This window comes from Elgaria multicarinata, chromosome 3 (assembly GCF_023053635.1).
Source record: "Elgaria multicarinata webbii isolate HBS135686 ecotype San Diego chromosome 3, rElgMul1.1.pri, whole genome shotgun sequence".
In the NCBI taxonomy this organism is placed as follows: Eukaryota; Metazoa; Chordata; class Lepidosauria; order Squamata; family Anguidae; genus Elgaria; species Elgaria multicarinata.
The window spans coordinates 21,742,742-21,758,085 of NC_086173.1; the positions used below are offsets into that span (position 1 = coordinate 21,742,742).

Consider the following 15,344-nt stretch of genomic DNA (forward strand, 5'->3'; position numbering starts at 1 on the left):
TGATACTTTCGGGCAAGTTACACGTCTCATGCAAGGTTGTGTAACGCAGCCTGGACAGCTTTGGTTCTAAAAGTGAAGCAACTTTGGAGAAAAGGAGCATAGAGCAGAGACTTCTGAGGGATGGGGAGGATATGTAACCTTTTTCCTGCCTCTAGTTTCTCTGCTGCAAATCTCTCCCACTGCCCCCCACCCCCCGGCAATGTGGGTCCACAGGGTTCCAAGTGCATTGATGTCTGACCCAAAGTTAGCTCATCGTTGATTAACCTTGGGCAGTTTGCTGTTTCTCAGCCTAATCTACCTCACAGGGTTGTGGAGAGGATAAAAGATTCGTATGTGTGGAGGAAGGGGGGGGATTGGACTGACGATGCATGTTGCCCTAACCTCCTTGAAGGAAGGACGGAATAAGAACATCTGCAATTCCAGATCCTTTAGGGAAATTTGGTTTTCTTAAAAGAGATGGAACAAATCGGCTAAATGATTGTTTCCACCTCAGACCTGTTGATGGGGTCCCTGGGGGCGTGGTTTGATGGGGGCATTTTACCTGCTTCCAGGCAAAGGCCTGATGCCTGGCTTTCATGGACGGCAAACAACTTGTTGAATTAACTTTCCATAACTAGTTCATTTTATGGTTGGCTGCAATAGGTCCAATAAACGCAAATCAGAGGAAGTAAACGGAGAGCTGAAACAAGCTAATGTAGAAAACGAGGAGGAGGTGGAGGAGGAAGAGGAGCAGTCTGGAGAGAAGGTATGCCTGTGAAATGGTGGGGCAGTCTACACTACCGTTTTATCTCGGTAATGTAATGTTAAGCTCACACGCAGAGCCTAGGATGCGCTCTCCCTGACGCTATTTCTTCCTCAGTCTCCTACATTTTTCTAAACCGCTTTTTTGATGTTTGCCTCAGTGATTGCGCTTTCTGTCCCCTACCAAGTTATATGCGTTCCGATCTTGCGGTATTGTTATCCTTACTGGTGGGAGTAGCTTCAAGTTGTGGAACCTGTTTTGTGACATTTTTCCTCACCATCTCCTGTGACCTCAGGTGGGGGGGAAGGGATTGGCCGGCAGGAAATCCGTAGGTTGTCCTCTGCTTCCTTTCCTTCTACAACCAGGATGGTTGGTTAACCATTATAATTTGGGGGAGTTTTTTTATTGCGCACTTGTACAGCTGCACAGTTGTGAAAAACCACCCAACCTTTATTTTAAAACCGTAGTTCCCAAACTTTTTCAGGGCACCGCCCCCTTGGTTCCACAAACTCATGCCCAGTGCCCCCCCCCTTACACTATAAAAATAATTATTCAGAATAGCAGTTTTCAACGACCCACTAAAGAAGATAATAACAATACAATTCAAAACAGTAACAATTAGTTGAATATTTATTCAAAATCTGAAGCACCCACGCAGGCTTGCCGAGGGAGGGAGGGAAAAGAGAGCGAACGCCTCTGTTTTGCAGCCGGCGTGGCGGGGCACACCAAGCAGGGTATGTCTCTTCATTAGCGTTTTGGTGCTTTTGAAACATTTCAATTCACCGTTAAAGGGACTCTTCTTAAACGGTATTAATACATGTGTGGATTCTTCCCCTGTATGGCTTGGGACCGAACTACCTTCTCCCATAAAAATGTCCCTGGTTTTTAAGACCTTCTGGAGAGGCGCTTCTGGGAAAAGACCACCTCGAGCGCCCCCCTGCCGCCCCTTTGCCTCTTAGCGCCCCCTGCCGCCCCCTTGCTTCTTAACGCCCCCTTATGCAATCCCACCGCCCCCAAGGGGGCAGTACTGCCCACTTTGGGAACGACTGTTTTAAAACCTGCATTCCTGCACAGTTGTGCAGGTCTGCCCTAAAAAAATAGTGGAACCAGAAATGGCAGTCTGACTTCCCGCTTCTCCCACCGTCACAGCACTGTATCGTGGTATGTGCTTGCACTATAAATGCAAATGTTAAAGCACTCACGACCTTTCAGACTCCTCTTACTTCTCCCATAATTACAACTCTGTGCATGGGCATGTGGCCCTATACAACAGATACTGCCTGCATTCATTAATAGATGCCCATAGAGCAGCAATTGTGTTTGAAATATATGCCATAGAATCATAGAATTGTTGAGTTGGAAGGGACCACAAGGATCATCTAGTCTAACCCTCTGCAATGTGCAGCAAAGCCAATTAAACTATCCATGAGAGGTGGCTGTCCAGCCTCTTTTTAAAAACCTTCAGAGATGGAGAACCTGCATTCTCCATAGGTAGACTGTTCCACTGGCACAGCAGTGCCTCAGAAATGAATGAGGTTCCAGTCTAGATTCTACCCATGTAAATATGAAATGCTTACACCCGTTTAGGTTCCCCTCCTTCAAAGCGCTTGAAACACATGCACAAAACTTTGAATTTTTCCGAGTGATGCAAATTGCATTTTTGATTTAATATTGCCCCGGGGGGGGATGGAGAAATGCATTGATCATAGAAGAGGAGTATGTTGCATCTACTAGAATCAAGTTTGCCCTGCATTTTTAAAGCAAGAAAAAAACTTCGGGTTTCTTAACACTGTTTGTCTTCTACTTCCCTCTCAAGGAACCAGATGAGAAAAGAATCAAAATAGAAACCAAAGAAGGGTAAGTGTTGTTGGCCAGGCACTTGTGATGTGATCAGTTTTCCTCTTTAGGCATTTATTAGCAAAAAAAAAGTTGGCATTTGAAGCAACACACAAAAACACAAACTTGTATAAAGGGTTTTCACTTGTTTTCAGGATGACATAGAGCTTGCACAGAAAACAGCAGCCGTCTAGGTTGGGCAGATGCCAAAGATGGCAGGGCTGCTGTACCTTTAAAAGTTGTGTAAAATTTTATTTTATTTATTTTATTTTATTTATTACATTTTTATACCGCCCAATAGCCGAAGCTCTCTGGGCGGTTCACAAAAATTAAAACCATCATAAAACAACCAACAAGTTAAAAATACAAATACAAAATACAATATAAAAAGCACAACCAGGATAAAACCAAGCAGCAAAATTGATATAAGGTTAAAATACAGAGTTAAAACAGTATAATTTAAATTTAAGTTAAAATTAAGTGTTAAAATACTGAGTGAATAAAAAGGTCTTCAGCTGGCGACGAAAGGAGTACAGTGTAGGCGCCAGGCGGACCTCTCTGGGGAGCTCATTCCACAACCGGGGTGCCACAGCGGAGAAAGCCCTCCTCCTAGTAGCCACCTGCCTCACTTCCTTTGGCAGGGGCTCACGGAGAAGGGCCCCTGTAGATGATCTTAAGGTCCGGGTAGGTACATATGGGAGGAGGCGTTCCTTCAAATAACCTGGCCCCAAACCGTTTAGGGCTTTAAATGTCAATACCAGCACTTTGAATCGGGCCCGGACCTGTACTGGCAGCCAATGAAGTTGTAAAAGGACTGGCGTAATGTGATCTCGCCAGCCAGTCCCTGTTAGTAAACGGGCTGCCCTGTTTTGTACCAGCTGAAGCTTCCGGACCGTTTTCAAAGGCAGCCCCACGTATAACGCATTGCAGTAATCCAAACGAGAGGTTATCAGAGCATGGATAACTGTAGCTAGGCTATCACTGTCCAGATAAGGGCGCAGTTGGTATATCAGCCTAAGCTGATAAAAGGTGCTCTTTGCCACTGAGTTCACCTGTGCCTCAAGTGACAGTTCTGGATCCAAGAGCACCCCCAAACTACGGACCCGATCCTTTAGGGAGAGTGCAACCCCGTCCAGGACAGGGCAAACATCACCTCGCCGGACAAATGAACCACCCGCTAACAGTACCTCCGTCTTGTCTGGATTGAGTCTCAGTTTGTTAGCCCTCATCCAGTCCATTACCGTGCCCAGGCACTGGTTCAGAACAGTCACTGCCTCACCTGGGTTTGATGAAAAGGAAAGGTAGAGCTGGGTGTCATCTGCATATTGATGACACCTCAGTCCACATCTCCGGATAACCTCCCCCAGCGGCTTCATGTATATGTTAAACAGCATAGGGGATAAAATAGAGCCCTGCGGAACCCCATGGCTTAGGAGCCACGGCACAGAGCAATAATCCCCCAGCACCACCTTCTGGAATCGGCCATCCAAGTAGGAGCGGAACCACTGCAACGCAGTACCTCCAACTCCCAGTTCAGACAACCTATCCAGAAGGATACCATGGTCGATGGTATCGAAGGCCGCTGAGAGGTCCAGGAGAACCAACAGGGTCGCACTCCCCCTGTCTCTCTCCCGACAGAGGTCATCCCACAGGGCGACCAAGGCAGTTTCCGTTCCAAAACCAGGCCTGAAACCCAATTGAAATGGATCTAGATAATCCGTTTCATTCAAGAGTGCCTGGAGTTGTCCTGCAACCACCCGCTCAAGCACCTTGCCCAGGAAAGGGATATTTGCCACAGGCCTGTAGTTATTAACATCTTCCGGGTCCAGATTAGGCTTCTTCAGGAGTGGTCTAATTACCGCCTCTTTTAAAGAGGCCCGCACCACTCCCTCTCTCAAGGAGGCATTTACAACCTCCTGGACCCAGCCGGCGATCCCCTCCTTATTTGATGTAATGAGCCACGAGGGGCAAGGGTCAAACACACAGGTGGTCGACCGGACTTGGCCAAGCACCTTGTCCACATCCTCGGGCCTCAATAACTGAAACTCATCCAATAAAACTGAGCCGGACGGCGCTCTGAACGCCTCTACTAGTGGTGCTGCATTAAGTGTGGTGTCCAATTCATGACGAATCTGAGCGACTTTATCTTCAAAGTGCCGTGCAAACTCGTCACAGCGTGCTACCGAGGGTTCAACTATCTCACGCCCTGGCCCAGAGTGTAACAGGCCACGAACCACTCGGAAAAGCTCCGCCGGACGACACCGAGAAGACGCAATGCTGATGGAAAAGAACTGCCTCTTTGCCACCCTCACCACCACAGAGTAGGCTCGATAGTGAGCTCTAGCCCGTGTTCGATCAGACCCAGCACGAGTTTTCCTCCACCTGCGTTCTAGCCGTCTCCCCTCTTGCTTCATCGCCCTCAGCTCAGATGTATACCAAGGAGCTGACCGGGCTCTGCTCAGAGGGAGAGGACGCTTGGGCGCGATCGTGTCAACCGCCCGAGTCATCTCTGCATTCCACAGAGCGACCTGGGCTTCGACAGGAGCACCGGCCATATCAGCAGGAAAATCCCCCAGAGCCCTCTGGAATCCATCGGAGTCCATTAGCCTCCGGGGGCGGACCATTTTAATAGGCCCCCCACCCTTGCAGAGGGGAAAGGCCGCCGAGAGTCTAAACCTCAGTAGGAAGTGATCCGACCATGACAAGGGGGTAGATGTTAGTTCCCCCACTTCCAGATCACCATCCTCCTGTCCAGTCGAGAAAACCAGATCAAGCGTGTGTCCCTTTGCATGTGTTGGGCCGATGACATGTTGAGACAGCCCCATGGTTGTCATGGCAGCCATGAAGTCCTGAGCCGCTCTGGATACAGCAGCCTCGGCATGGAAGTTGAGATCCCCCAGAACCACCATCCTGGGGGTCCTCAACACCAGGTCCGAGACAACCTCCGTCAGCTCAGGCAGGGAGACTGTTGGGCAGCGGGGTGGACGGTACACCAGCAGAATCCCTAATCTGTCTCGAGTACCCAACACACAGTACAAACACTCCAGACCAGCACTCAACTGAACAGGAAGCCTAGAGAGGGAGATTGTATTCCTATAGACCACGGCAACCCCCCCTCCCCGGCCCTCGAGTCTGTGCTGGTGCTGCACCGAGTACCCAGGAGGGCAGAGCTGGGTGAGAGCAACCCCACCCAGTTCACCCACCCAGGTCTCAGTGATGCATACCAGGTCAGCCCCCTCATCCACAATCAAATCATGGATGAGGGAGATTTTATTCTGGACTGACCTGGCGTTCAGCAGCACCACCACCAGACCCGAGAGCAAGCTGATATGGCCGCCAGGAACTATCCGGTTGGGGTAGGAACCAGAAGAGGGAATAGCTGTAAGGAATCTATCCTCTCTTCTCCTCATCTGGCCTGTTCCTCCCCTAGCACCATACCTCCCCCTACCCGTGACCACAGTTATGTGGGCATCCCCGTATCCCCCAGAGCTCCCCAGGCACATATTAAAAAGTAATTAAAATGTATTTTACAATTTGCTGCTGGTTGGCTGGTTGGAGATCTTGCAGGTACAGTAGTATGGCGCCGCACTCTGCGCGCTGCCGAGGCGCGCGCCGAGGCGCAGCCTCTGGCAGGCTGCAGATGTACCTGTTAGGGAGAGGTGGAGCACTCAGTCAGCTGACGCCCAGCAGGTGAGGGGAGAGACTGCAGAGGGAAGCCCCAGCAGTCCCTGTTCTTCTTTCCCCCCCCACCAGCCAAACACACCCCACCTTCCCAGCCTCTGGCAGGCTGCAGATGTACCTGTTAGGGAGAGGTGGAGCACTCAGTCAGCTGACGCCCAGCAGGTGAGGGGAGAGACTGCAGAGGGAAGCCCCAGCAGTCCCTGTTCTTCTTTCCCCCCCACCAGCCAAACACACCCCACCAGCCAAATACACCTACTTCAGCAGGTGTAGCTTGTCATGCGAACTATAGCTGTAGTCAGTAGGGCTGTGCTCCGCTCCGATTCGGATTGTGAATCCGGAGCGGAGCGACCCGATCCGCCTCCATCAAAGGCGGATCCGGATCAAAGGAGCTGTGGATCGAGGCGAAGCGGTTCGCCTCCATCCAGAGCTCCGAAGGCAGGTAAGGGGGGGGAGGGGGCTCACCTGGCGGCGGCGCTGCAGTCCATGCGGCGACGCTGGCGGAACCAGGTAAGGGGGCGGGGGGGGTTACCTGTGTCCGGCACAGGCTTCAACTGAAGCCCAGGCCTCAAAGCGGAAGCAGGCCTGCTTCCGCTTTGAGGCCTGGGACTCAGTTGAAGCCTGTGCCGGACCGCGACGGGGTGGGGGAGGGGAGGGGGCTTACCTGGCGCCACCACCGAAGTCCATGTGGCGATGCCAGCGGAGCCAGGTAAGGGGGGAGGGGGCTTATTCGGGCCCTATTTTGCCCCTCACCTTCCCCACTTACCTGCCTCCGCCACAGAAGCAAGTAAGTAGGGAAAGGGGGCAAAATGTCGATCCACCCCTCCGGATCTCACTCCGCGGAGTGGGGGAGGGGTGAATTGGCCCAATCCGAAAGTTGCGGATCGGGCCACGAAGCGGTTGGGGGGGGGGTCCGTGCACAGCCCTAGTAGTCAGCCCTTATGGTCCATCTATGTACAGCTCTACTGTACACAGTTTCAGCTGAATTAATGTGCGCGGAGGCTGGTGGTTCTGATGTCAGTGGGCAGTGAATCCACTCCAGGTTTCATTCAGAACTTTAGAGTTCTACCAGCAATGGATGAATGGATGTTGAAGATGTTGGAACTCGCAGAGATGACAAAACTTGTAGCGATAATGAGAGAAAGGTCAACAATTATGTTTATGCTGGAATGGAAACCTTTGATAGAACATCTGAAAGAGACAGAGAAAAATGATGTATTTGTTTGTGGATTTTAGGATTAAGATGGGGAAAGAGAGGAAAAGAGGAGGGGGCGAAAGAGAAGAAATAAACGTGATTGAAGCATTCATTGCAATTAAAGAATTAGAGAAATTAAGTATGATTCTGAGAATCCAATGTATGAGACTCAGATAAGTCATACGAAAGAACTGAATTTGATTGACGTATAAATGGTAACTAAGAAGTTAGTTACCATTTCTGGCATGAAGAGGGCCAAAAAATGTACTTTAACCTTATCCCTAAATGTTTGTTTTTGATTATACTTTGCTGTAAGTGTCGTTGTGTATACCTTTATGTATACCTTTGTTCGTATGTATTATATGTGATGTTTGTGTTTGTGATGTTTAAAAGAGAAAAAAAAGGAAAAGGAAAAAAAGAACTTTAGAGTTCTGACTGAAACTCAGAGTGGAGCCACCAGTGTCCACTAGTGGAAAATGTACACGTACCTTCAATTCCATACGTTTGCCCCAAAGTTCTACATGTGGCACTTGTGTATATGTAAGTTTTATATCCTGCCTGTTGATTAAAAGGGCCCCCAAAAAGGTTTACTATGAGCATGAAAAGCATGTACCATATATTTGGGTATTGGAATTAGAGCATTTGATTTTTCCAAAATTTCTATATCCAGTGACTGAAATAATATTCTTGTAATAGCTTCTTTTGCCCGACTAGTCTTACTGTGTGTGGGTTTTTTTTTTATGTGTGTTCTGTGCAGGACTGAGATAAAAGAAGAAGCAGCCCAGGTTAAAACTGTGTCATCTGTTAAAGTAAGTAGACATTTATATTGTTATTTTTTAAAAAAGTCTGAATATCGTATGAGTATACCTGGAGCAACTCCCTCCCGAAATGGTTTGGAGTATCAACGGTTAAGGAAAATATTGATCTCTGACTTCCAAAACACAGATGTTGTAAAACAGGCATTAGGACAGAAACCTAAAGCTACATATACCTTGGTAGTTTGCCCTAATTGCCATCATTTGACCTCTGATTCCTGTCTTTAAAAACAACATAACATATGGATTATTGCTGGGTACGTGAATGAGAAACGTAGCTAAGGGCGCAATCTTATGCAATACGACTGGCTGGGGGATGTTGTAGGAGTTGTTTTTTTCCTGTCTAAATATGTGTGGGATTTTTCACCCTAAGCAACTTGTATACTGGAAGTGCTCCATAAACTGTGCTTGGTAAAACGAAATGGAGCATAAGAACTGGACTCTCAAACAGCAAGCCATATTGCAGCACAGATTTAGCTGACAAATATGTTTTAATTACCTATCCCTGCTGCAGTTGCTACAAATACCAGTCTCATTTATGAAAGCTGGCAGATGTCCTTTCTGGCTAGGTTCCGACGGCCCAGAGGAGCTGTACGGGAACCTCCTTTAAAGCTTGCTGTGGAGCGCCTTAGAACCCCATGGGAAGTGGTCACCCCTGGCCTCGCACCCTGGCATAAATAGCTTCTCAGCAAGCTAGGGGAGGGGGAACTAACAGGTGGGCAGCAGCCTGTGCTCCTGCTTATTCAGGTTGGTTTTGCTTATTTTTCTTTCCGACTTTTGTAAGCTGCCCTGGAAATGTGTTCCTTTTCCATTGAAGGGCCAGTTATAATGCCATGAAATGAATCAAGGCCCACGCAGTCAGCTTTCAGGCCGCCACCACCTTGGTCTGAATCTGCCCTGTGAGCAATAGGCCAGTTTTACTCTTTGTGGAGCCTTTTTAAGGGTCTTTAATTGTTCAGAAACGATGACATTGGGCTACTTGATTTCTCCTTTATTGATTCCCTGCCCGCCCTATAAATTATCACCTCCCATCTCTTTTGGTGCACTGTTATTTAGGCATTAGAGGTGACAAGGCTTTGAGCTGCCCACCTAAACAGTGGGCATTTTAAAGCTCACGTTAAACTAAAATTTATCACAATGCTCTGGAATAAGGAGATAAATAGATGGGAAGATTTTTAAGCCTTAGAAATAAAGTGCAACCCTGTCCTGGACGGGGTTGCACTCTCCCTAAAGGATCGGGTCCGTAGTTTGGGGGTGCTCTTGGATCCAGAACTGTCACTTGAGGCACAGGTGAACTCAGTGGCAAAGAGCACCTTTTATCAGCTTAGGTTGATATACCAACTACGCCCTTATCTGGACAGAGATAGCCTAGCTACAGTTATCCATGCTCTGATAACCTCTCGTTTGGATTACTGCAATGCGTTATACGTGGGGCTGCCTTTGAAAACGGTCCGGAAGCTTCAGCTGTACAAAACAGGGCAGCACGGTTACTAACAGGGACTGGCCGGCGAGATCACATTACGCCAGTCCTTTTCCAGCTTCATTGGCTGCCAGTCCAGGTCCGGGCCCGATTCAAAGTGCTGGTATTAACATTCAAAGCCCTAAACGGTTTGGGGCCAGGTTATTTGAAGGAACGCCTCCTCCCATATGTACCTGCCCGGACCTTAAGATCATCTACAGGGGCCCTTCTCCGTGAGCCCCTGCCAAAGGAAGTGAGGCAGGTGGCTACTAGGAGGAGGGCTTTCTCCGCTGTGGCACCCCGGTTGTGGAATGAGCTCCCCAGAGAGGTCCGCCTTGCGCCTACACTGTACTCCTTTCGTCGCCAGCTGAAGACCTTTTTATTCTCTCAGTATTTTAACTTAAATTTAAATTTTACTGTTTTAACTCTGTATTTTAATCTTATATCAATTTTGCTGCGTGGTTTTATCCTGGTTGTGCTTTTTATACTGTATTTTGTAATTGTGCTTTTAACCTGTTGGTTGTTTTATTGTGGTTTTAGTTTTTGTGAACCGCCCAGAGAGCTTCGGCTATTGGGCGGTATAAAAATGTAATAAATGAATAAGTCATCCTGAGGGTCTTGCATTAAAGGGCAGCAAAGACTGAAAAGCACAACATTCTTCTGCCTATAAAGCTTTAGCACAATCTTCCCCAAGCTTTTGCCCTCCAGGTGTGTTGGACTACATCACCCCCTGGGCCGGTATGGCCAATAGCTGATGCTGGGTTGGGAAGGGCTAGCTTAGCATTTGCTACACCTGTGTGAATACTGGTATTATATCAGTTGCATGTGACCAGAAATATTTTCGCCACTGGCTTCCCAATCCATGAGACATTTCTAATGTGGTCCTTGGTTTGGAACAAGTTGTTATTATTACCGTATTTCTTCAATTGTAAGACGCCATCGATTGTAAGACGCACACTAATTTCAGTACCACCAACAGAAAAAAAGCTTTGATTCTAAGAATAATAATCGCACCCGCGATTCTAAGATGCACCCCGTTTTTAGAGATGTTTATATGGGGGGGAAAGTGCGTCTTAGAATCGAAGAAATGCGGTATTATTATTACTGTGGTGGTGGTGGTGGTTTTAATTTCTATACCACCCACTAGCCGAAGCTCTCTAGAAGGTTTACAGCCATTCATAAGATAATCAAACACAGCATAAAACTACAGCATAGAATACGGCATACAAGTTTAAACATACAGAATTTTGAACAATTTAATTTAGACAGCTAAAAACAGTTTCAATAAAATATTAGGCCTATTTAAACGACTGGCAGAAATGCCCCATTATGTAGCATTAAATGCCTGGGAGTAGAGGGTAGCCTTAGCCTGTCACTGAAAAGATGACAGTGTTGGTGCCAGGCAGGCCTGGGCCTCAGTGGGGAGCTCAATCTACAGTTGGAGGTCACCACTGAGAAGGCTCAGCACTCGGAGGGAGTAGAGATGTGAAGGCCCGGAAAAACACTGGAAAAATTTGGGGGGAAACCGGGTTTTTTTCCATTTTCTTCCGAAGCCTTTTTTGTTTTGTTTTTCTGAAAAATTGGGGGGGGGGGGGGAATGAAGAAAAAATGGATTGCGGGATGTTTTATTTTAGCATGATGAATAAAATGTTTAAGACAAGGTGTTCAGATATTTACTTCTCCAAATGATTTCTAAAAACTGTACGGTATCAGATTATTACGATGTCTGTGCACCAAGGACAAGCAAGTCCTAGGTTGCAAACTGAGACTACAACTCTCAAATGCAAGAGCAAGATGCATTTCTGCCTCTAGGGGGCAGCACTGCCATGGAAGCAGAGACTATAGTGATAGCTATAGGTCAGAAAATGACCTAATTAAATTTCATGCATATTCATTGAATCTTGGTTTCCCCTTTTTTCTCAGTTCTTTTTATGGGAATGGGGGCTTTATGTCTTGACACTGGAGGACTAGTGGAAACATAAATAATTTTCTTTGTTACTAATGTTGGTGGTTTCTTCAGTTGTTTTTTAAAATTGTTTTTTGCTTGCTCCTCATAAACTGGCAGAACCAAAGAGGTTCCTTACAGTTCAGGAGCTTGTAGCTCCGTTTGTTACCAAAAAAAAGTAAATTAAATTTGTAATAATTGTTTGAATACAATAGTTTTAATATACCAAATGTAATAATTTTATGCCAAACCAACTTTGACATAATTACATTTTATGTTCCTAAAGTAACAAAGTGACTTTCAATCTGTAAAAAGTGCTAATATTGCATTATTTCAATTTTTCCAAGAATTTCTGTTCCCCCTGGAAAAAACGGAAAAAAGAATGTTTTTTTTTTTCATAGCTTCAAAATTTCCAGAAATTTTACATCTCTAGGAGGGAGGCCCCAGGCATTGGTTGTAGTGTCCAGGCAGGTTCAGGTCAGGACAGGTGTTCCGTTGGGTATTGCAGTCCTGAGCCATGTAAGGCTTTATAGGTTAAAACCAGCACCTTGAATCAGGTTTGGAAATGTACAGGCAGCTAATGCAAGCAGGCCAGAGTCAGTCTTATGGCATGAACTGATATACCTCTAATATGTCTTTCCCTTCCAGACCACCCCTCCCAAATGCGTTGAATGCAGACAGTACCTAGATGACCCTGACCTCAAGTTCTTCCAGGGGGATCCTGACGATGCAGTAAGTTGCTGCACCTTTTGCAGTGAAAATATTAGGTGTGTGCACGGACCACCCGATCCGCCCCGCAGGCCGATCCGAAAATTTTGGATCAGGCACGCTCTGCTCCGCGCCGCTCCGCCTATAGTCCTCTCCTCTTCGCCACGGAGCTCCGGCTCCGAATCGGAGCTCCGCAGTGGAGGGGAGTGGCGCCAGGTAAGGCCCCCCCTCCCTCCTCTCCCTTAACTGCAGACCCCGGTAAGGGACCAAGGGGGAGGGGGGCCTTACCTGCGTCCGTCCGCGGTCCCTCGGCTTCTTCAATTGAGCCTATGGCTCAACCAGGAAGTCTGGGCTGCAAGTGCGGCCTAGACTTCCTGGTTGAGCTGCGGGCTCAGTTGAAGAAGCCGAGGGACCGCGGACGGACGCAGGTAAGGGAGAGGAGGGGGGTGGTTTTTCCGGGCCCTGCCGCTGTCGCCGCATGGGCGACAGCGGCAGGGCCCGATAAACCCCACTTACCTTTCTTGCGGAGCTCCTGATCGAGGCGAAGGATCCGCCTTCACCTCGATCCTCTTCGCAACGCTCCGCCAGCCCCCCAATCCTCTTCGCCTCCGCTTTAAGGGGAGGCGAAGCACCCCGCTCCGCTTCTAATTTGCCGGTCCGATTAGAAGCGGAGCACATCCCTAGAAAATATGAAGAACCTTCCTCTCTGCTGTGACCCTGGAATACATGCAAAACCTTGTATTTCCCTAGCTGGATGAGCCAGAGATGCTGACTGATGAACGGTTGTCCATTTTCGATGCCAATGAAGACGGGTTTGAGAGTTACGATGACCTGCCCCAACACAAAGTGACGTTCTTCAGGTCAGGCTGAGTGCTCATTCACTGTAAAGCCAGGGTGCAGAACTATAACTGGGTGGGTGGGTGGTGAATTGCTCCATAGCTGGCCCTACGTGGGCCAGATGCCTTCAGTGGGTGAGGCCTCGTTCACTATGTCATTACTCCAGCTTTTTTTTTTGCCTTTCCTTGCTAAGAGGCACAGAGAAGGGCACTTGGCCAGCGCTGGGAGGAGCAACATGACGCAGGAGCCCCTCTCCCCCTGCCATCTTTTATATCTGATCTCAGATTGGAGATAATGAGGGATTCCTCCAGGTGGGCAGAGCTTGGAGGCCAATGAGGCTCCAGGGGTCAGAGTTCAAGGGGGTGGAGCTTGGAGGCAGAACTTAAGGAAGCTCCGCAGGCTGCACGTGGCTGGAGGTTCCTCATCCCTACTGTAAAGCGTAGCTTGGCTTGAGTGGTAGGAATCTGGGCGTGATCTGCTGCTGGAAGATGAAAAGCATCTGGGTGTCTCTTGCTCTCCGTCTCCTTCTGTCTCTGTTACTCCACGCAGGACTGTGTAGGTAGAAGCACCTGCATGAAGGAGCTGCTCAGTTCTGTCCTTTACTGTCAATGTCTAGAGCAGCTGGTTGAGGGCGGAGCGGGGTGGTAAAGGCAGAAGGAAACAGGCAGCGCCCCGGCTCCAACCCTGCTCAAAAAGCATTGGATGACAATTTTCTTCCAATCCAGAGACTCACGCGACTGCATGTGAGAAGCTGCACACGCTTGCCAAACAAGGTTGGCTTGGGGTTAGGGTCCCCAAAGTTAGAGTAAGTTCAGAAGTGGTATGGGGCAGAGGGTCATGTCCAAAAGGCCTGAGACGCACAACATTTAAGCCCGTCTCCATCTGTGCCAAGGTCAGGGCCCCTCTGAACCATTACAGCACCTAAGGTTCCCCATAGTACTCCAAGGCAATTGACATGGCTGGTAAGGGCCATTGTTGGGGCTGGGCACAGTGCGATATTGGGTGAGGGGGTGCCAGCCGCACAGGGAGCGGCACATGCAGCCCTCTGGAACTGCGAGGACCCATTTAGGTCAGTGTAGATTAAGGCACACCAGTCTCTGTGTTGCTTTGGACATTCCCAATCCGGTGGAAGAGCTCCTCATGTGGAAGAGCTCCTCAGCTAGGTAACAGGGATTACAACACTGGGTGGAGTGGAAAGTGCATAGCCCTGTGCATAGTTAGGGCTATTTGCCTCGTATAGTCCTGCAGTCCTGACAATTATTATTTTTTGCTTTAACTTCATTTTTTTTAAAAAAAAATAATAATAATTCTTACCCGCCTCTCCACTTGGATCGAGGCGGGGAACAACAGTGAATATCTATCTATATAAATAAAAATGAAAAAGACCGTTCGGTACTGTCGTTATATGTCCGAAAGTTCTGAACCGATTGCTTTGAAATTTTGACACAGCGTTGCATTCGAATACGCGAGCGTTGTTATGTAACTATGTTCTCTATGGGGTCAAAGGTTTGTCTTAAAATCGAAGAAATAGGCCTCCTCAAAACCAGTCCTCCTGATCATTGTGACATCACCAACCAGTAGGCCAATCCGCTGCCTCTGCCTCCTCTCCTATTTGCATGTACTCTCGCAATTGGCTGAGTGAATATAGATGTCACACCTGTGACAGTTACACGTTCTGAAGAAAGGTAACTGCCAGGAGTTTCCGCTAACCTCACCGTAAAAACATCCTTTTTTAAAAACCAAACAATTTGCTTTACTTCATCCAAATAATGCCTCGCAGAAGATCACACTTAGGTCGTCGTACTCGCGGAGCAGAAGCACTGCGACGAGAAATTGCAAATCAGACTGAGGAAGAACGGCCATCAGCAAACGAGAAAAAAAGAAAAAGAATGCCTCAAATACGTGCCAAGGAACCAGCCAAGCAACGTTCAGCCAGACTTGTGGATGCACGGTTGCGAGCACGGCAATCGCGTTCTACAGCTTCAGATCTGCTTTGTTCTCAACAGAATGAACGCGAAACAGAAACAGAAGACGTCAACGAGAAACAGCACATCAGCGTCAAACACGACTCCGTGGTAAACAATCACACGATTACAATCGCCTTGCATTCCGGTACAACCCAGCTGATG

At 48.0% G+C, this 15,344-nt stretch overlaps 1 protein-coding gene across 2 annotated transcripts in view; it reads left to right on the forward strand.

Moving 5' to 3' along the window:
• Positions 1–15,344, forward strand: part of DNMT1 (DNA methyltransferase 1) — a 73,685-nt gene that overhangs the window by 13,133 nt on the left and 45,208 nt on the right. For both annotated transcript variants that reach the window (XM_063119561.1, XM_063119562.1), the window contains exons 6-10: positions 643–745; positions 2,559–2,599; positions 8,209–8,260; positions 12,319–12,402; positions 13,129–13,238. In XM_063119561.1, coding sequence (XP_062975631.1) covers positions 643–745; positions 2,559–2,599; positions 8,209–8,260; positions 12,319–12,402; positions 13,129–13,238 — 390 coding nt within the window. The remainder of the gene's footprint in view (positions 1–642; positions 746–2,558; positions 2,600–8,208; positions 8,261–12,318; positions 12,403–13,128; positions 13,239–15,344) is intronic.